Genomic DNA, 18,796 nt, shown 5'->3' with positions numbered 1-18,796 from the left:
TTGCTTTTCTCCACTGGAATTTACATATAAATAATAGTTTCTTTACGGTCTCTCTCTCACTCAGCGCTTGGATTTTTCCTCCCCTCCAATGATTCACAGCTTCACCTTAAAATGCTCTTTAAGAGGAAAGGAATCCTGATTCTATTGTAAGGACAAAAGCAGCTTCTTTTTTGGGCTCCTGCAACTACCACCACAGGGCCAGTCCTGGGTCTCTCCCAGAAGGATTCTGTGGGTAATAAAATGTAGAAATGTAAATGAGGCTCACAGATCTTTTCAGTGTCAGAAGACAATGAGGACCTTTTAGTAGGTGTGTTGAAAGTTGGAAACCTTATTATTTTAATACTAACTGTTTATTATCCGTCCTTGTACTGTGGGAACACCAACAACCTCTAAATTCTTAACTATGTTAATACCCCAAAGCTTTGATATTTCCTATCTGCAGTTTAATTTAAATGCGGATTAGCTTAGTCTCCATGAAATTCCAGACCCTTAACATGTCCTCTGATATGTTCAGTGTTGGCAAAGACACTTCCTGTAAATACGTTATTATTTTAGAACAGAAGTTTCATACCCATTTCTTAAGGTCAACATTTCGGCTGGCACACTAAGCTTGATCCACACTTTATTCTCCTTTAATTTAACAGCTCCGGCAGCTTTTCTAGTTAAATCGACTGTTCATTATTGAGACCCATTTTACGAATGGGGCTGTGAGGTGCAGTTTAATGAATCTCTGGCACAAAGCTCCCTTTCACTGCTGGGGAAGAATGGAGGCTATTTAGACCCTGTAGGGCTGTATGTCAAAGGCAGCCCATAATAGTTGTCAGGCCGGGGCAAAAATTCCCACTGGTCCGGGAATGCACAAGAAATCAACTTTCACCATGAACAGATTAAGACACAGCAAACTATTTGGAGAGAAACGCATAAATGGTGGAATCTGTTTGGGCGAGCAGATTTTCCCTGACAAATTATCATAAGATATCCCAGTCTTGATTTGTGGGATTTTAACTATATGATTGGGTTGTAGCTTCAGTATGCCACTTGTCTCATGTTCACCTTTATGGTAAGTAAGTATGGAAAATACTGTCAAGACAGTGTGATATGGAAGGAGGAGAAAATGATTTCCAGAAAAATACTAAACAAAATCTTGTTTAGTAGCTACATTTGGAGATGATTCCCATTGACAATGTAAATCCCAGTAAATAGGAGAAGTTTACATTGTTGACCTTGTTCATTTCTAGTGAATGGCACACTTTAACCAATAGTTTTACTCTAGGAAGTAAAGTAGCACTTTTACATATTGTTACATTATGATATCATAGTTTGGTGTGGCTACAATAGTAGTTCATTTTCATTAAAGTGTAGTGGGTTCATAGCCACATAAACAGTTAAACTGAGAGGGGAGCTCTACCAAGGAGTATTGTCTTTTGACACAGCAGGAAACCTTATACAAATCCTTCTTAGTTGCAGGTGGTCAGGCGTGAGCAAAGAGTTAAGTCTCGGAGTCCCTCTGCCCCTCCTCTTTGATGTTCTGACATCATTGGCCCAGCCCACTGGAAGATCTCTTTGCTGTCCTCAAACAGAGTCCCTCAGTTCTGCCTTGGGGTGTTTACTGGAGCTGCATGACCATCATCAGGACTAAGGGGTTTGCCAACTGCTTGGAACAGAACAAATGTATGGTTTGATGAGGGTCTTTATTTTGGATTTGTTGTGGATTGAATAGGTGAAGCCGAGGGGTAACCCAGAGAATGGCTGTTCAGACTGCAATCATGAACTCACAGTTCATGAATTTCTGTTTCCCTGGATCTGTTATGGAGTATGACATGGAGAAAAGTCTGGATGGGAGTCTTCTTGGCGAGGTGGAGAGTGAGGGAGACTGCAGGGAGACCACAAGGGATCTCCTGAGCTTCATAGACTCAGCCTCCAGTAACATCAAACTGGCGCTGGACAAGCCAGTCAAGTCAAAAAGGAAAGTCAACCACCGCAAGTATCTGCAAAAGCAGATCAAGAGGTGCACTGGAATCATTACAACAGGGAACACAGCTCAAAGCCCAGCAAAAAGACAAGGCTCTCTATCCCCTCTGTCCAGTCCCTTCCAGGGTAAAACTCTTCTAAAGCGGGATGGAGTCCAAGCCAACCTGCAGACTAAGAGCTTGGCAGCACTCTTTAGCCCTGTGAAAGACATTCGGGGTGAGAAAGCCAAGAAACCGCCTCTGAGGCATCGCAACCTGCCCCCCTCCTTTTTCACAGAGCCTGCCAACAGCTCCAGAGTCACCTCTATGTCTGGTATGAGCCTGAAGGACCTGGAGCGTGGCAACCCTGAGGCGACAGACTTCTTTGAACTACTTGGTCCTGACTACAGCAACATGGTCACTGAGCAGGACCTGTTTCAGAGTGTTCCAGCCAGGGTTCATCTTGAGATGGCAGGTTTGGATCCTGCAGCCTACGACCCTCACCACTTGGTAGGTGGCTTCCTCTATGCTGAGCCATGGGGCACATGCACTGGCCCCTCTAAGAGACCTGTGGTGCAGCCCCCTGGGTATAACCACTTAGACTCCTCAATGTCTGGGCATTTGGAGGAGAACACACTGAGCGCACTGGCCTTCCCAAACATCTTCCCTGATTCCTCTCTCCCACAGGTTACTTATGATTTAAATAGTGGTTACAACAGAGCCAGCTTTCAAGCTCTTTAAGACACAGCTTTGTTGTTGGACATTGAAAATGGTGAAAGAAAAAAGTATTTTCTTCATGTCATCATGCATAGATAATGTTCAACTAGAACTGAAGATATTTTTCCCATGGGGAAAATTGCAATTATTTTCATCAAAAGTATCAGAATATACTTCACTTGACCATGGTAAATGTGTGCCATCAAAATCTAATCATTGAATAGTTTTCTTAAATGGACTCAAATTAACACTGTTTGGTAATAACTGATTCACAAAAAAGATATCTGTATCTAAGACTTGACTGCTATTTGGTCAAAGTTTTTTTGATTTTGCCACCCATAATAAGCTTCAGGGTACTGTACATCACTTATTTACAAATGAAACTTTCAAAGACACATTTGTATGAATTGTTCTTCAGTTTATAAAGGAATACTACATAAAGCATAAATCAGGGTTTATTGCTGTAAAACTAACATTTGTCTAAATTACGTAAATCCATGGAGCTAGCATCACAACATCTGACAGAGACGTGTACAGACATTAAAAAGTATGATGCCAATTTTGTTTTTAAATCATGTTTCACTGCTCAGATATGTTGAAAAATATATGTAAACAATAAAGTATGCACACTGCAGATGTACTGTATAGCTAAACAATTGTTTTTACTGGAGGATTATTTCCTTTCTATAAACCTGGGTTTTTAGTGAAAATGTATTGTATGATCTGAGAAGATAAAATAAAGCTGGTCTTTATTTCTATTACAATCATAATAAATGAGTAGCTTGCAGTTCTCATTGTCTGTTTGCCCAAACGTTTAGTGATCATTATGGTTGTTATATACTTTACATGCTGTATGTTAGACTGAATAAAATAAAGCCTAGGTCTACTTCCAGATAGCAGAGGCACAAGACTGTCAGAGTGGCTTCAGTATAATAGAAGAAAAATGTGATGATAGCGCCATCTAGTGGGCTTCAAGGTCCACTGTATTACACTGCAATTATACTGCACAAGAAAGACCATCACAACTGATGCTCCTGATTTCAGATGCACTAGATGGCAGTGATGCTCCTTGAAGAGACAGAAAATGGTCCAGAAATTGATCTATGTAATTTAGAAAGTCATTTAGAACACGTTAGATGCTTCAATGTCATTCACATAATTTTCATTGTAGTGAATGGTCTTTGTATATTGTAAATCCTCCAGATGTTTTCACCAACAGCACAATGAATTATTATTTTTTACTAATATTAACTCATGTGGTGAAAAACAACCCTTGTGACATAAAAACTTGATTCGGCACCTTGCTATATGCACATACATACAGAGAGCGTAGTGGCTGTTACTATTGGACCCGCATCATGACAAATTAGAGATGTAATGTTTGTCTAGGAGATTAACAATATTTCCATTGGCACAGAATGTCTAGAATAACAAGAGTCAACTTTGCAAGTGAGCTAGCTGGCTTATGATGTATTGTGGATGTTCCAGTAGTGCGGAATGAGACAAATACGTCTGAACACGTGTGTACTGTGCATGTTCTGGAAAAGCCTTTTGGATAAAGAATGCATGAAATAAGAATAGCACGGCTGGCTCCAACACCTTGGAGGAAAACCCTACATAACGCAACATTATATACAGCGTTTTCTTACATTTAACCCCACTGAAACAATATTTGTGTCCTCTGCTGGATAACTGCACTGTGTTATTTAACACAATCACTATATCTCCACCACACAAGCCTTATCCTTGCACAAATAAAAAAAAAGACTGTGTGAGACTACAACTGCAATCTGCAGTGTCCATAAATCATTCCTTGATCAAAGAAAATGTTGCTACACATTTCATCCCTACAACAGGGTATGGTCTCTGAAATTGACTGACACAAATATTTCATGCAAATCACAATGAATAAATCAAATTTTAAAATGCCATCCCCTTCCATTGCTGAAAAATCATTTTCTCATGTCCGAAAACATTAATCACAACTGTAACCAATCTATGTACCAATGACAAACACAAAATTCAGTACTAAACTGCTGAGTTTTACATTAAGATTGTCAGCCATTGCAAAATGTTTAGAAAGAATCTCCCTCAAGTAAGAGAAATGTACTCTGAGAGTAATGTACATTTTTGAAGACGAAAAACATTGTTCTTTTTTTTTTTTACCTGTTAAAATGTTGTAATGTTTTAATTCTTCAAGGGTAAAACTACTAGATTATCGAGTATGATTATCTTTTCATTTGGATGCAACATGTATCTATTATACACTATCTTGTACACTTTACATTTCACATTGTAGCCACCCTCACCCCACTGCCCATATCCTGTCACCCTTTTTGGACCTTAAATACATTTGTCCACTAATACAGGGGACCATCATTACCCCCTATGGTATGTATCCATAACTTACTAAATCTATCCCAAAATATTTTTTTCCTACAATTATAATCTTGTATTCAAGAATGTTCTGGAGAAAATGGTTATATCTGCTTTTGTATCTAAAAAGAAATTTTACTTATCTAAGGGAATAAAGTACATTTTAGAACCTGCATATCCCTTATATGCAAATAATCCATAAGACTAGTAGGATTACTTGTCACAGAGACCGGCTTTCATAATTGCCAGTCCCTCCCCTTTGGGAATGTGAAGGACAGTCATGGATACACCTGATATGAGACTATATCTCATAGAAACATCTAGAGGACAGCTATTTTGGAAGCCACTTATCACCTTGTCGTTTCAGTAACAATGGCCGGTCTTCATCTGGTCATGCAAAAAAGTGCCATTAGACAATGCATTTAGTCAAGTTACAGTACACACTTCTAATAACCTGTGATCCCGTCTGCATCTGATACATTAAATTGACAAATGAAGCCCCCCTCCCATCTTTAAAGACAGACACACACACAAGGTGTAACTAGGTGTTTAATTACTACATTTTCCCCCTGGAGCAGCTTGAAACCTCTGCCTCAGAGTAACAGGCATGCGAGTCTTATACATAGGCATGGGATATTTCATACATACAAACATACCGTCATTGTGGATGTGTGTTTTAATTTTGCCTGTGCAGTTTTTTCACTTTCCAAACCTATGCAAATGTATTAATAAAAGCATGAAAACCTGTGTTTGACTGTGATTTAAATGGCTTTCTGTGGTTATCTTGAATTCATAATTGTATTTCTCGCTGTCCTGTGTTTGTGTTGCTGACATTAGCCAAATATAGAAGCATTGTCCAACCTTCAAGTTCTCATCCCAGTTAGTTTGTGCATGCTTTTATCCCCACAATTTTCTTCCTGTAAATTTGCTCTGATTGAGGTCCAAGAAATTACTCCAAAGATCATTAGATAAGGTTTTATCTTCTTTCTCTCGTTTGTTCAAGTGTACTGTTATTTGTGTACTTTGATGTCATTGATGGGACACTGACATTTTTTTAGTTTTATTTGAAGTGTATGTCTTTCTGTTCCAAGGAGTGGGAACGAAAATATGGACAAGAGCAAGGAAATATTATGTTTTAAACCAAGTTCTGTTCAACCTATGCAATGCTTACATAGGCAGAAAGTTATAATTTGCAGGAGATCATTCATAATTCTTAACTATTGAAATTGAAATTGAAACTTTTAAAGAATTGGAAGTGTCGTGGCAGAATTCTTGGCAGTTAATTGCAGATCCACCATGACTAGGCTATTGCACATTTATGCATTTTAATTAAATAAATAAATAATCTAACAGAAATATATTTATTTTGAAGGATGCTACCTCTTCCTGGCAGCCAGCATGCTCAAGGTAATCTTTTCAAGGCTATGGTAGTGGATGGTGTAATCCATCCTCCTTTGCCATAAATTCCTAAACTAATTCCATGCTATCTGATTGAAAATAAAAATGCAGTGTAAAAAGGAAAATAATTGTACGTTGTGATTTTAGAAAGGAAAATGTTAGTGCATACATGCCTTTAGAAAGACAATCCAATACTACTCCACTGTAGTAACAACAATCCCCCAATGGATCCTGATGCAAAATACCAACACTGTCTTTTGTTACAATCATTTCATAAAATACATTGTTTCCATAGTCTTCTGTCAAGATCATTGATAGCTATGCATAAATGACCTATCTCTCTAGCATAAAGTGGCGTTTCATCCTGTTGTTCATTTGAAAGGGATTGGATACAGTAGTAGAGACACAATGCCTTTTCATGTCCTTGTTAGCTTTCCTGAAATGCTAATATATGCAGATGAAGCCATCATTAGCATATTGGTCAGCATGCATTATGTTAAACCAAGTAAATGATAGATTATATTTCTGAGGCTAACATATATTTTGTAAAGTCATGGGTTTCTCTTTTCTGATAAGACTTTTGTTGGCAAAAACTCTTTCACACAAAATATTAAATGTAAGAAATATTACATGTTACAGGCAACATGAATAAAAATGCATACATCTCACAATAGATAAAATGACCATATCTTGCCAAGCAGTGAGCTCTGATTTGTCCTTCGAAGGAGTCATTCTGACAGAGTGACACTAAGGGATCTGGTACATTAGGACATCAGGGCTGCATATTTACACAAGAGCCATGTACAAGGCCAAACTCAAGGTTAAACATATTTGATTTATTATGCAGCAAACATAATTTAAATGTATATGTAGGTGAGTGACAAGTTTACACTCCACAGCCGCTTACCATGCTACCTCTGAGGTACAGTTTCCGAATCTTCAGTCAGATAAACAGTAGATAAATATGTATAGAATACATGATCCCTGTGTGGGTATGATAAAAATAATATTATCAACTTATTTTGAACTTTTTTCAAGTGATCCGATGCAAGCTTGCAAAATGCCAGAACAACACCATAACAGATGTGTATAATAAATAGGATCCTCTGGAGCAGCTGTATATTCAATACTGGTTCATTGACCATACAAAGACAAATGGCTAACAGCTGTTTTTGTCTCAGCAGTCACATTTTATAAGGCACATCTCTTTCAGCAGAAAATCGTGAATTCTTGGGTACATGCAAATAAGGCTACCAATGTAACGGATACAGCATTTTGTAAATATACAAACATTTTCTATTATTTAAGAATATACCTGCATGTATGTTCTATAAGTATAACATAACAAAAGTGAAAAAAGTTAAGGTGTCTGAATACATAATTTCAAGGTCCACTCCTGTGTATAAAAGACAAACTGAGCACTTTAGACCTTGAGGTAATGTAGATCTTATTATTTTACATGCAGTGTTGTTTACTGAGGCTGTAGCAATTCTTTATTAACACATAAGTGTGGACTGGCTTTATGGCCTCCCATGGGCCATCCCAGGAGTCAGAGACCGGGAGAGAATCATTAAATAGGACATTTCTGAGGCCAACATATTTCAAGATTGTATCATGGTTCACCTTCAGAAGTTAGCCTTTATGTTTTTCCTAATACGAGTCTGCGGCTAATCAGATGATTGTTTTTAGGCTTGAAGGCAGGAGAAATGTTCTGATGAAGGCCACATAATTAATGAACCTTATCGTCAAGTGGCCGCAAGGCTCTCAAAGTGCCTTGCAAAACATCAAGGGCTGGGAGAATGCACATCTGACATCATAATGTTTTTAAATGTATTCTGATCCAGAGAAGGCGATCCAAACAACACAATTAAATAAAACATTACATCTATCACTGATCTCTGAGTTGTTTATATTCACACTTAATTTGAAGATTTGACAAGCTGCTGTATAACAACTATTTATCATCAAACTCCAGAGAACACTGTTACTCCCCAGCAACAGGAGGCAATTACTCTGGCCCCATATTGACTGTTATAGAGGTTCTGTCTTCAATGTGTGGACGTCATTGTCCCTCCTACCCATGCTATTGCCGAGTGTGTGTGGCTCTTTAGATAGAAACAAACCCCATGGAGCAGTTCTAAAGAGGTAATCACTCATTCTGAGTAACGGCAGAGGTGAAATGTAAGTAAACTCTTTGAGCGTGCATGGGCGCTCTGTTATTGCAGATGCTAACGACAGTTGCCAACATGGCATGTGACTGACTCATTAAGGAGAGTAGAATTCATTGGCCTTTCTCGGGTGGTTCCGTCGCTTTCTCAAGCCAGCACGTCACTATGCCAAGGTGATCCATGATCAGGGAAGAAAGCCAGCTGGGACAAATCCAGATTCATCAATGAAGGAACACATAAAAAAGAAGGAAATGACAAATAGAATTGGAAATAGAACCATGGGGATCCAGATATGCTATTATTGAAAGGAAAACAGTTTCTTCTAAGCTGCAGATAATGAAAAAGTTAAGTAACGATTACTGTAATGAGAGTCATTGAGGCAGCAAGGTAGCAGACAAGCTGTTTGAATCTGCCTCCTGCATCTGGCTGAAGGGGTGGAGCCTTCAAGGGGATAGAAGGGACAAGAGGACATTTGTTAGAAAGATGGATGGAGGGATGGTGTCCCAGCAATTAAATGATCTCACTCACTGGGGAAGGAGTTTCTGTGGAACACATTGCATGTTGCATTGGAACTGATATATTCAGGTAATTTAGTGGTGATGCTCCAGCTATCAATTAAAACAGCTTGACTGACAATAGTTAATTGTAGTCTATGTGTCACAGTCATGCAGCTATGTTGACATTGCCAAGTACTAGCAGAACATTCTTGAATACAATTTAATAAAGCTTCCAATGTTTTTCCTTTTTAGAAATACTGCACAGTCCTTTAGACAAAAACTAGAAAATACAACTGGTACTTGGAAATTGTCCTTCGACTTTTGATTAGGTTCCCTAGAATCTAAGAGAAAATCACACATTTTCACAAACAGTGATGTTTTTACAGTAGTTGCATGTAGAGTGGTGTATGAGAATCCATAGCAAAGCCTGATAATTTGTACTGTAGGCTAAGTTGCACAAGTATTAACTGCATACTCTTCGGGTCACTGGGCCAATTTACGAATGACAGCTTTGGAAAATTCCCCATTTGTTGATAAAACCTCTATTCATATTGACAGTCAGAATGTTTTACATTAATGCATCAGTTCTTCCTGCCAAGTACTTAATCAATTACTTCCAGTGCACTGATAGAAAAGTTGCGCTGGCAATGGCTCCGCTTATTCAATGCAGCTACATATCCATCAGTACTCCAACACTTTAAATGTATTAAACTTCATTCTCAATCATAACGGTTTATAATCCCCATCTCCGCAGCTACTTTTTGTTGCAGTTTTGATTGCTGTTATTGGTTTTCATTTTGCTACATGTGTTATTTTTTAATTGTTAGTAGTTTTTTTGCTACTGGTGTTATAAAGTGGTATTTTGGTGGTATTTTGTTTTTCAGATTGAATTCAATTAAAATAAAAGGGTAACATTGATTAAATGATATACAGATGCTGGTTACAAATTATATTTAAATTATACAAAACTCATCCTGTATGGTGGAATAAAGGTGGTGGGCAACGGATTATCAAACCCAACTTCCAGTTTTTGTGTTTAATCAGTTCTTTCTTACTGGCAGGCCTGTGGTATAACATGCTGTATTGAGTATTTCCCTTAAATGTGCACATTAAACCACAGAGAAGAATTAAGGGGGAGCAGCTAAGCCTAAAAGCGGTTGTACAGCAGAGTGGGTCTGCTCAGTGCAGGACTAAAGATGGATAGGCTGGACCATTGTCTGGATGGGAAGCCTCCATCGAGCTTCTGGGGCTGCCGGGTCCCATCAATCAGAGCAGTGCTAAAGGTCTCTGCTCAGGTGGTGTAATGATGCAGACATGTGGTCTGCCCATCCCTGGCTGTTCAGATGCGAGGGTCTGTACCGTCCACAATACCTCTGAGTCACCTCATTGCTATTGGCCACTAGGCATTGACATTTTTCTCTACAGCTGGCTTCAGAAGAAGAAGAAGAAACATTTATTAATCCTACAGTGTGACAGGCGTGCAGCGAGGAGTGGCGACAGCAGAACACACGCACATCGAGGAGTGTCCACTGGAGAAATGTGTTCTCTGCTTTTTTTCCCATACTGTTGTCCTTCATCCAAGGGCAGTGGTCAGCCATAATCAGTGGCGACCGGGGGCCAAATCCAAGTCCTCACCCTCATTCAGTGCAGGAGAGCAATCTGTTCTGCATGTTTTTCTTATTAGGGGTTATTGCAGTGGAAACCATGTGAGCATGAGGAGAACATGCAAACTCCACACAGAGGCCTGGTAGATGCCACATAATATTTATGCCACATAAATATTAAGATGTCGCAGATATGAGATGGGGCATTGAAGGGTCTGGAGTTATGAGAAGACAAAAAGTTTAGGATTCTCAAAAGCTGCTGAAAAGAATTTAGAGCAGAATAGACCACACCATACTGTAGTTGCACATCTTGTGTTCAAACTCTCATTTTGCATATCTACTGCATCTGAGAAGGGAATGGTGAGACAACCGAACCATAACAATGAACTTATGGTGTCCTTTAACACTAGCCTTTAACACAGCCACCTGACTAGGGAGTCAGGTGGCTGAGCGGTTAGGGAAGCGGTCTAGTAATCAGAAGGTTGCCAGTTTGATTCCCGGCCGTGTCAAATGACGTTGTGTCCTTGGGCAAGGCATTTCACCCTACTTGCCTCGGGGAGAATGTCCCTGTACTTACTGTAAGTCGCTCTGGATAAGAGCGTCTGCTAAATATAAATATAAATATAACACTGGGTCACTGGGAAATGTAACTTTTCAAACCAACCTGGTTCCAAGAGTCGATGACTGGAGATAGTGACACTCCTTTGCATTAATGGGCAGTTGCCATTGATGATTCTCTGTGTTCTATGTTTGACTGTCTCTTGATGTCTGTGCACTTCACTCTGTCTATAAAGTTAATTAAAGGACATATTTTATAGCACATTATGCTTTATGGCTGTCACACAAACATTATGTTCCTGAGTCAGGGTGCCTGAGTACCAAAAAAAAGCTCATGAATGAAAGCTGTTCAGTGTAGGTCCACTGTGAAGTCAGGTGGCTGGGAGTCAGGTGGCAGAGCGGTTAGGGAATTGGGCTAGTAATCTGAAGGTTGCTGGTTCGATTCCCGGCCGTGCAAATGACGTTGTGTCCTTGGGCAAGGCACTTCACCCTACTTGCCTCGGGGGGAATGTCCCTGTACTACTGTAAGTCGCTCTGGATAAGAGTGTCTGCTAAATGACTAAATGTAAGGCAAAGTACACCATGGAAATGTATGCTCATGAAGACTGGCAGTCCTGGTTTAGTTTCAGAGTTCTGGAAATGCACCTCCTACAGCCTAATGGACTGGTGTTCTTCTCTGGGAGTCCTACCTGTGCTGATACTGTAGGGGAAATCCAGTTAATAACTTTTATTTACAGTAGCACAATAACCTGGTTTCCTATACACCAATGTACCTTAAACCCACCATCGGTCATCATTCTCCTTTGTGCAATCCCAAAATATTTGGCTCAAATTTTTGGGATCTGAATTTCAACATTCAAATTCAAAATGTATTTTGTGCAATCTGAATTCTTGCCAGCATTTCACATATGTGGATGTGAGTTTTCAGTAGTATCAATGTGTGTGAACATTTCAAATGTGTTTGTGTTTCATATGTGGTTGTGTGAAGGACAGTCTGACTTATTTCCTAAACAGCCCCTCATACAACTACATTGGGACGTGTATAATGCTCTTTATTAAAAAAAATAGCCTACTATTTTCTTCATTGGGGTGGGAGCTTAAAGTAACATTTAGAACGTAACAAGGATTTATTCTGTTCTTTCTAGGTCATTATTTTAATGCACAATGCAATTTATTTCTATGGGGGTATCGTGTTAAGAAAGAGACATTGAACTAGAGAAATCTCAATTGTTTGCGTGAACAATGCAGAATTGTCCAGAGATTACTGCATGCATTAATTACTGATAACTGCTGGAAGGTTACGAAGGCATGACGATTGGTGGTTAAATGGCCAAATAGGATTTCAATATCAGGTGAAACAAGGTTTGACTTAAATACAGTATTATAATTTTTTACTGCTGATTGTCAATGTATCCTGACTAAGAATACATTTTTAGGTAGGCACTACCTAATTCAACCTTGACCTACTTTAGGTACAATAAAGTATCCCTCAATTTGACATGCCTATTATCTTCTCTGTCAAACGTCCCAGGCAAATCAAACACACCTTAACCATTACCTTTACAACTGCATCATTAGCGTGTGGCTCCTTTCTTAAAAGATGGCAGTACATGTTCAGTACAAATGATAATACTAAAACAAATATTTTCCTACATTCCACCAAGTCACATGTGTATGGTGGAATGCGTGTACTTTTCCACTTGTTAATTGAATTGAATTACTGTTTTCAAAAGATTAAAGGATGGAGAAAAAGGGCTAAATTAAGTCATAGGTATTCAATTCCTTTCATAGATGCACAGACTCACTCTATGTTCTACCATAGATGGCACTGTTGTACTATTGATTGATTCATAGGTCAAACATGCTGAGGTGCAGGTCATGCAGCCACCTATAGTAGCAAAAATGTTGTGTTGTTCCTGAAAATGTAGTCAGGGATGCTTTAAAACTAAACAATCATCATCAAAGAGCTTAAACACAGAAGGGGTTCTCTACTTAATCTTCCATGCAAATTCTGCAGCAGTAGGTTTTGCTGTGAAAAAACAAAACAGAATAAAACTTTCTAAGCATTATGTGCTCACTTGTGAATTTAGTGCTGATTTCTGTGCACTCTATAGCCAATTTGGAAGAGGGAATAGCAAAGAAATTTGTGTCATTTTCAAACTAGTGGGACTTATTTCAAATGGTGTAGGTCCTGACAGCTAGGTCATTTGTGCTCTGTCTTCATTTCCTGTAAGGCTAGAAGGACCAGGGCTTTTCAGGTGGTAGTTTGCAGTGAATTATACTTAGAGATAGAAAGTGTCACTCAACTCGACAAACCTATTTTCTGCCTTGTCTTTTCTCTCAGGTAATTCAAGCACACTTATATACCTTTATTACCACAATGTCTCATGCACATTTGCATCCAATCATTCCTACAGCATAAGATGAATACTCGCAAAGTAAAGATCTGTAATTTCTTATTATTTTTGGCTCACTGAAAGGTGCAACTGCCCAAATGGCTGGAGCCATTAGAATATACAGCAATACATGTTATACATTCATATAACATGTATTGTCAAATCTGTCCCGAAGGTCTATTTTTATTCTGAAAAAATCATGTATGACTGCTGTTTTTTGGTCCACAAAACTGTGTCAGTGCAGTTACCTGTGTAACCTTATGTCTATCATATGCCTGTTTTAATGTCATAATTATCTTATTTGTGATTCAATTATTTTGATTGAAGCTTTGGTAAATGGCAGGGGTGTATGCCTGGAGTATATGGAGTTCAGGGTAACATAGGTTAATTGTAACATTGATTTTCATATCAGGACCAAAGTAGAACAAAGTAGAACTATGTGATTCAGTTACAGTTTGAGGGAACATTTTACATTTACCCAGAATAAAATGTTTATACTTGAACAGTTTTCAAAGCTATTTATGACAGTTTAGACTCTATGTGTGTGTCTAGATACCTTTCTGTTACTCTCTCTTTTTTAATCTCAATGCTATACTTTTGATGACTTTCTCTAGCATAACAATGTGAGATGGCTGAGTGAGGGAAAGGTTTTGGAGAGATTTTGGGATGTCAAGACAGAACTGCAAATGTTTTCCATTGGAGCGGAACAATTCCAAATCAAAAGAGTTCCTTGATTTTCTCCAGGATGATGAAAAGAGGAAGGTTGTGGCCTTTTTGGTGGATGTGATCTCATCTTAATGACTTAAATCTTATATTGCAAGGAAAAGGCAAATTGTTGTGTGACCTCATGTCAGCAGTTTGTGCTTTCCAGAGGAAGCTGGAAGTCTACATGAGTGACATAACAAGACACATCACCACTTTCCAAATCTTTTGGAGCAACCCAATGGTCCCACTGTCACAATCGTGCTGCATTCCTGAAGCGGGCCACTGACAGTTTCAGAAATTATTTTGATAGTTTCAGTCTGGGCAAAAAAAAAAGTTATTCTTTTATTGGATGTCCATTTCTGGTGAGAAATGCACATTCCTTCTCAACAGATGACATAGCATTTTACATTTCTGCTGTCCTCCTCCATAATGTCTGTCTGTACGTAAGATTGGATCATTGTATAAATTGTCCACTAATTACATTAATGTAATTTGTACAGTAAAAAATGACTTTTTCTGTACAAAAATTTCTTAACTTTATTGAGTGACATCATTTACGAGTATTTTATAGAAACATAGTATATGATTATGTTTTGCAATTGCATTACACTGAATTGATCTTTGCAGCTGGACAACGTCTAGAGACTTAGTTCTGAGTAATGTTGATATAAGTGCTATAAGCTATTATGCCATCAATAGAGCATTTCAGGGGATGTCTAAAGTAATTAGTTTCTGAGAGTCAGATTGTTTGGTGGTCAATAAATATAGTCCCACAAAACATGCCACTAATGTAATCATTCAAATTATCTTACATGGTCAGTGGAAGAGATTGCATGCAAGTCAGTTTGGTTAAATTGTCTGCATCTTATTTTAAGAGTTTGCTCCGAGGTAAGGGCTTGCTGGAGGGGACATGCTCCATGCTGGTTATAGTCTTGACAGAGACTCAAATTGTCATTTCAAAGTGACAAGGTGCTGATTTGCCAGCCTGGCACTGAGCGATTGGACATATCTGTTGACAAATGGGTACAGGAATGATGCTGGCAAAATGCAACGTGAGACAAAATGCCTGCAGCCAAAAGGTTTTATTTTATTTTCATACATTATGAAAGCTGAGTTGGTGGTAGTTATAATTTCTGTAGCAAAATTGTACTGTATGTTTGGTCAACCTGTATGACTGAGATACACACATCTCTTCACGGTGAGTAATATATTTTATTTTATTCAAGGTACACTTACCAGCATGGCTACCACAGCATTCAGTAGCGATACCCCATCACATCTGATTTGCTCTTAGGGGATCATCATTTTTTTATAAACTGGACAATTACCCAAAACATACCTCCAGGCTGTGTAAGGGCTGCCTGACTAAGAAGGAGAGTGATGGAGTCATCAGATGACCTGGGCACCAAAATCTCCCAACCTCAATCTAGTTGATAGTTTGAGATGAGATGGATTGCTGAGAAAAAACAGCCAACAAAAGCTCAACATTTGCGGGAACTACTTAACCATATGGGTGATCTTCTTCAGGTTATACATGGCAGGGACAGATAAGTCACCTGAAATGGTTTGGTTGGTGTTGGGCCTTGTCACGAAATGCACCCCCTGCTAACATTGACTAGGAAAGTGCCAGATGCCTGAAACCTACTGTGGTTACTCATAGTAATCCCCTCAATATACAGTAAGAATTATTTGATGCTAGTATAGACAGAACATAAATTATAGGGGGGGTGCATTTCAGGGCAGGGCTGTGTTCGGCCTTGCCACAAAATGCACCCCTTGCTAACTCCCAAAAGTTGAACACTTTTTAGTCCGTATTAGGGACAGAAAGATATACAGCTCAAACCATATTGGAAATGTATACGTATTAATGGCACATACTGATTGCACTGAAACACAGTCCAAGAAAATACGCAATAATGAGAATGTGCTGTACTTATGTATGACTGAGGGCAACTGAATGTGCAATGTGTGTGGGAAGATCCTGTGTGTGCATCATCTCCTAAAATAGCCATTGCAACTAAGACTTATTTATTTTGAGATTTGGCCAAGATACCTAAGGCCATATGCTCATGGTTCAATGGATTTGCCTGCTGGTCAACAGATCATACAAAAAGTTGACAGACATGCTGAAAATAAGTGGGCATGGTCACCTCAAGCTGGTCACATAGGGATGGAGGGAACATTCACATTTCACCTTTAGTGATGGGTGAAGAACCAATTATCTAGAGATGTGTCTCACATCCCAAAATATCATTGTCAACTTGTCATACTGCTGAGAGATAGAGAGAAAGAATGGTCCTAGGGTTGCGTGACAAGACTATTCTATATTTTTCTCTCCTTTCTGTATCCATGGGGATCTGATGTGAGAGTGTCAGAGACCATAAACACTGCACATTACATATCCCAAGACTCCCTCAAAAGCCTACTGATGAATGATCGCTGTTATGATCTGATAAAATGCATCAATTAGAACTTCTGCTGCAGTTTTGACTGTGGGTACTCTGTGTGTAAGACTGGCAGTTATCCAAAATAATAGAATTAAATAAACGTCTATTGAATGAATGTTGTTGTTAGATAAGACTCAGGGTTCATATAATATTAAACAATTACCCAAGCAAAAACCAAGCAATTGTCTTCATTCCAATTTAGAAAGTCATTCAACCGTCCAGTATTTTAATGCAAGCTTAATTGGAGATTGTGATGACATTTATCGATAAAGAAGTAATGCACAGAATTATCAGAATCAGTAATTGCATCTCTGTAGAGCAGTGGTAAACCACTACAGAATTTCTTGAAGGTTGAATCTAGATAGCAGCCATGGAACTCAATGCTTTATATAAATGTTCGATAAATCAGTTCCGTCAGAATTTAATATAACATTTGAAAATAGTCATAATAGAATCAGTGTGTAATAATAAAGAAGACATTGCATTCTGCTCAGATAATTTCTTTACCTCTCTGTTTTGACATGTTTGAAGCAGAAATGTTCCCATAGACAGGTGAGACATTGAGATGTAGAAATGGACAGGCTGGCTCCATTTGTCATGATGGCTAATAGATAGGACATTTAGTAATAACACCCTTCTCTCCCTGAGTGATGGTGTTATTACAATGATGGAACTAATGTAACATCTGATGTAATTTAATAATACTCCACCTTTGTTATGTCTGCTGAAGACTAAACCTATACCTTACCATTCAGATGTGTAGATGTGTGTCAGGGTTCAGTTCTAGGCCCTCTGTAATTTTCACTCTACATTTTTCCTTTAGGAAACATAATTAGAAGCTCTGGGGTACATTTTCACTGTTATGCAGATGATACTCAGCTATATATGTCTATAAAGCCTGGAGAATTACCACACGCTATGGAAAAATGTGTTTTTACTCTGACCTTAGACTTATACGGCATCAAAGTCTCTCAAAGCTAGCTGGTAAAAAATGTAGGAGTCACAATGGACCCAGACCTTTCATTTGAGTACCATATTAAGCAAATTACCAGAACTGCATTCTTCCATCTACATAACATAGCCAAAATACAAAAATCCCTCTCAAAGGATGATGCTGAAAAACGAATACATGCATTTGTTACATCCCGACTGGACTACTGCAATGTGTTATTTTCTGGCCTCCCAAGTACCTACCTAAAAAAATTACAGCGGGTGCAAAATGCTGTTACTAGACTATTGACTAGAACCAGAAAGTTCAATCACATAACATCTACTCTCATCTCTTTACACTGGCTCCCTATCCAAGCCAGAGCTGATTTCAAAGTTATATTCCTAACCTACAAATCTCTGCATGGATTGGCACAACTTTACCTCTCTGGTCTCCTTGCACCCTATCGCCCCGCAAGGACACTTAGATGTCAAGATGCCGGCTATCTGGTGGTTCCCAAAATTAAGAAAAAAACTGCTGGAGGCAGGGCGTTCTCGTATAGAGCACCTCTTCTCTGGAATAAATTACCTGTCTCAGTATGGGTATAGTATAGTATGTGTGTATATTCTATAAATATAACTTATTTTAAAGTTATTTCCCCTGGAACAGATTTCATGTTCCAACTGAGGGGGGCTGGTGCTGTCTTAGTGTCTAGGGCTGCATCAAATACCCTTTTTTGCTCTGCTAAATTGCTGCATTAGTCCACACTTGACCGGTGGGGATCTCATTCTAATATGACTGTAACTGTTAGCTGCTCCTGGCATTCTCTTATCCCTGCTCTCCTCTCTCTGTCCCCCCTCTACACATCCCCTGTGGTGTGGGGGGTTTGAGCTGTCAGCACCTGCCTGGTCGTCAGTCTGCCAACGCAGGACCTGGTCGCCAACCGGAAACCAGTCTCCATGACGGGCAACAGCGAGTTTCCCGGTCCCTTCCTACATCTACCAAGTTGAACAATGGATTTTGGTGTTTCAAAACCCATTGACACTTCCCTGC

The 18,796-nt window shown here is 38.9% G+C and overlaps 2 protein-coding genes across 2 annotated transcripts in view; one reads left to right on the top strand and one right to left on the bottom strand.

The window, feature by feature from the left end:
* The window catches only part of lpar6a (lysophosphatidic acid receptor 6a), a 281,763-nt gene that overhangs the window by 90,460 nt on the left and 172,507 nt on the right, over positions 1 to 18,796 (bottom strand). The window lies entirely within an intron of this gene.
* On the top strand, positions 1,605 to 3,456 carry LOC134029075 (protein FAM181B). Its single transcript, XM_062473053.1, has one exon. The coding sequence runs from the start codon at positions 1,746 to 1,748 to the stop codon at positions 2,688 to 2,690; it is 945 nt and encodes a 314-aa protein (XP_062329037.1). The 5' UTR covers positions 1,605 to 1,745; the 3' UTR covers positions 2,691 to 3,456.

This window comes from Osmerus eperlanus, chromosome 11 (genome assembly GCF_963692335.1).
Source record: "Osmerus eperlanus chromosome 11, fOsmEpe2.1, whole genome shotgun sequence".
In the NCBI taxonomy this organism is placed as follows: domain Eukaryota; kingdom Metazoa; phylum Chordata; class Actinopteri; order Osmeriformes; family Osmeridae; genus Osmerus; species Osmerus eperlanus.
The sequence above is the reverse complement of the archived record's forward strand: the minus strand, read 5'-3'. Positions and strand labels throughout refer to the sequence as shown.

Bases quoted from the DNA above. Each gene is read 5' to 3' on its own strand.
- LOC134029075 (XM_062473053.1), top strand. From the start codon at position 1,746: ATGGCTGTTCAGACTGCAATCATGAACTCACAGTTCATGAATTTCTGT.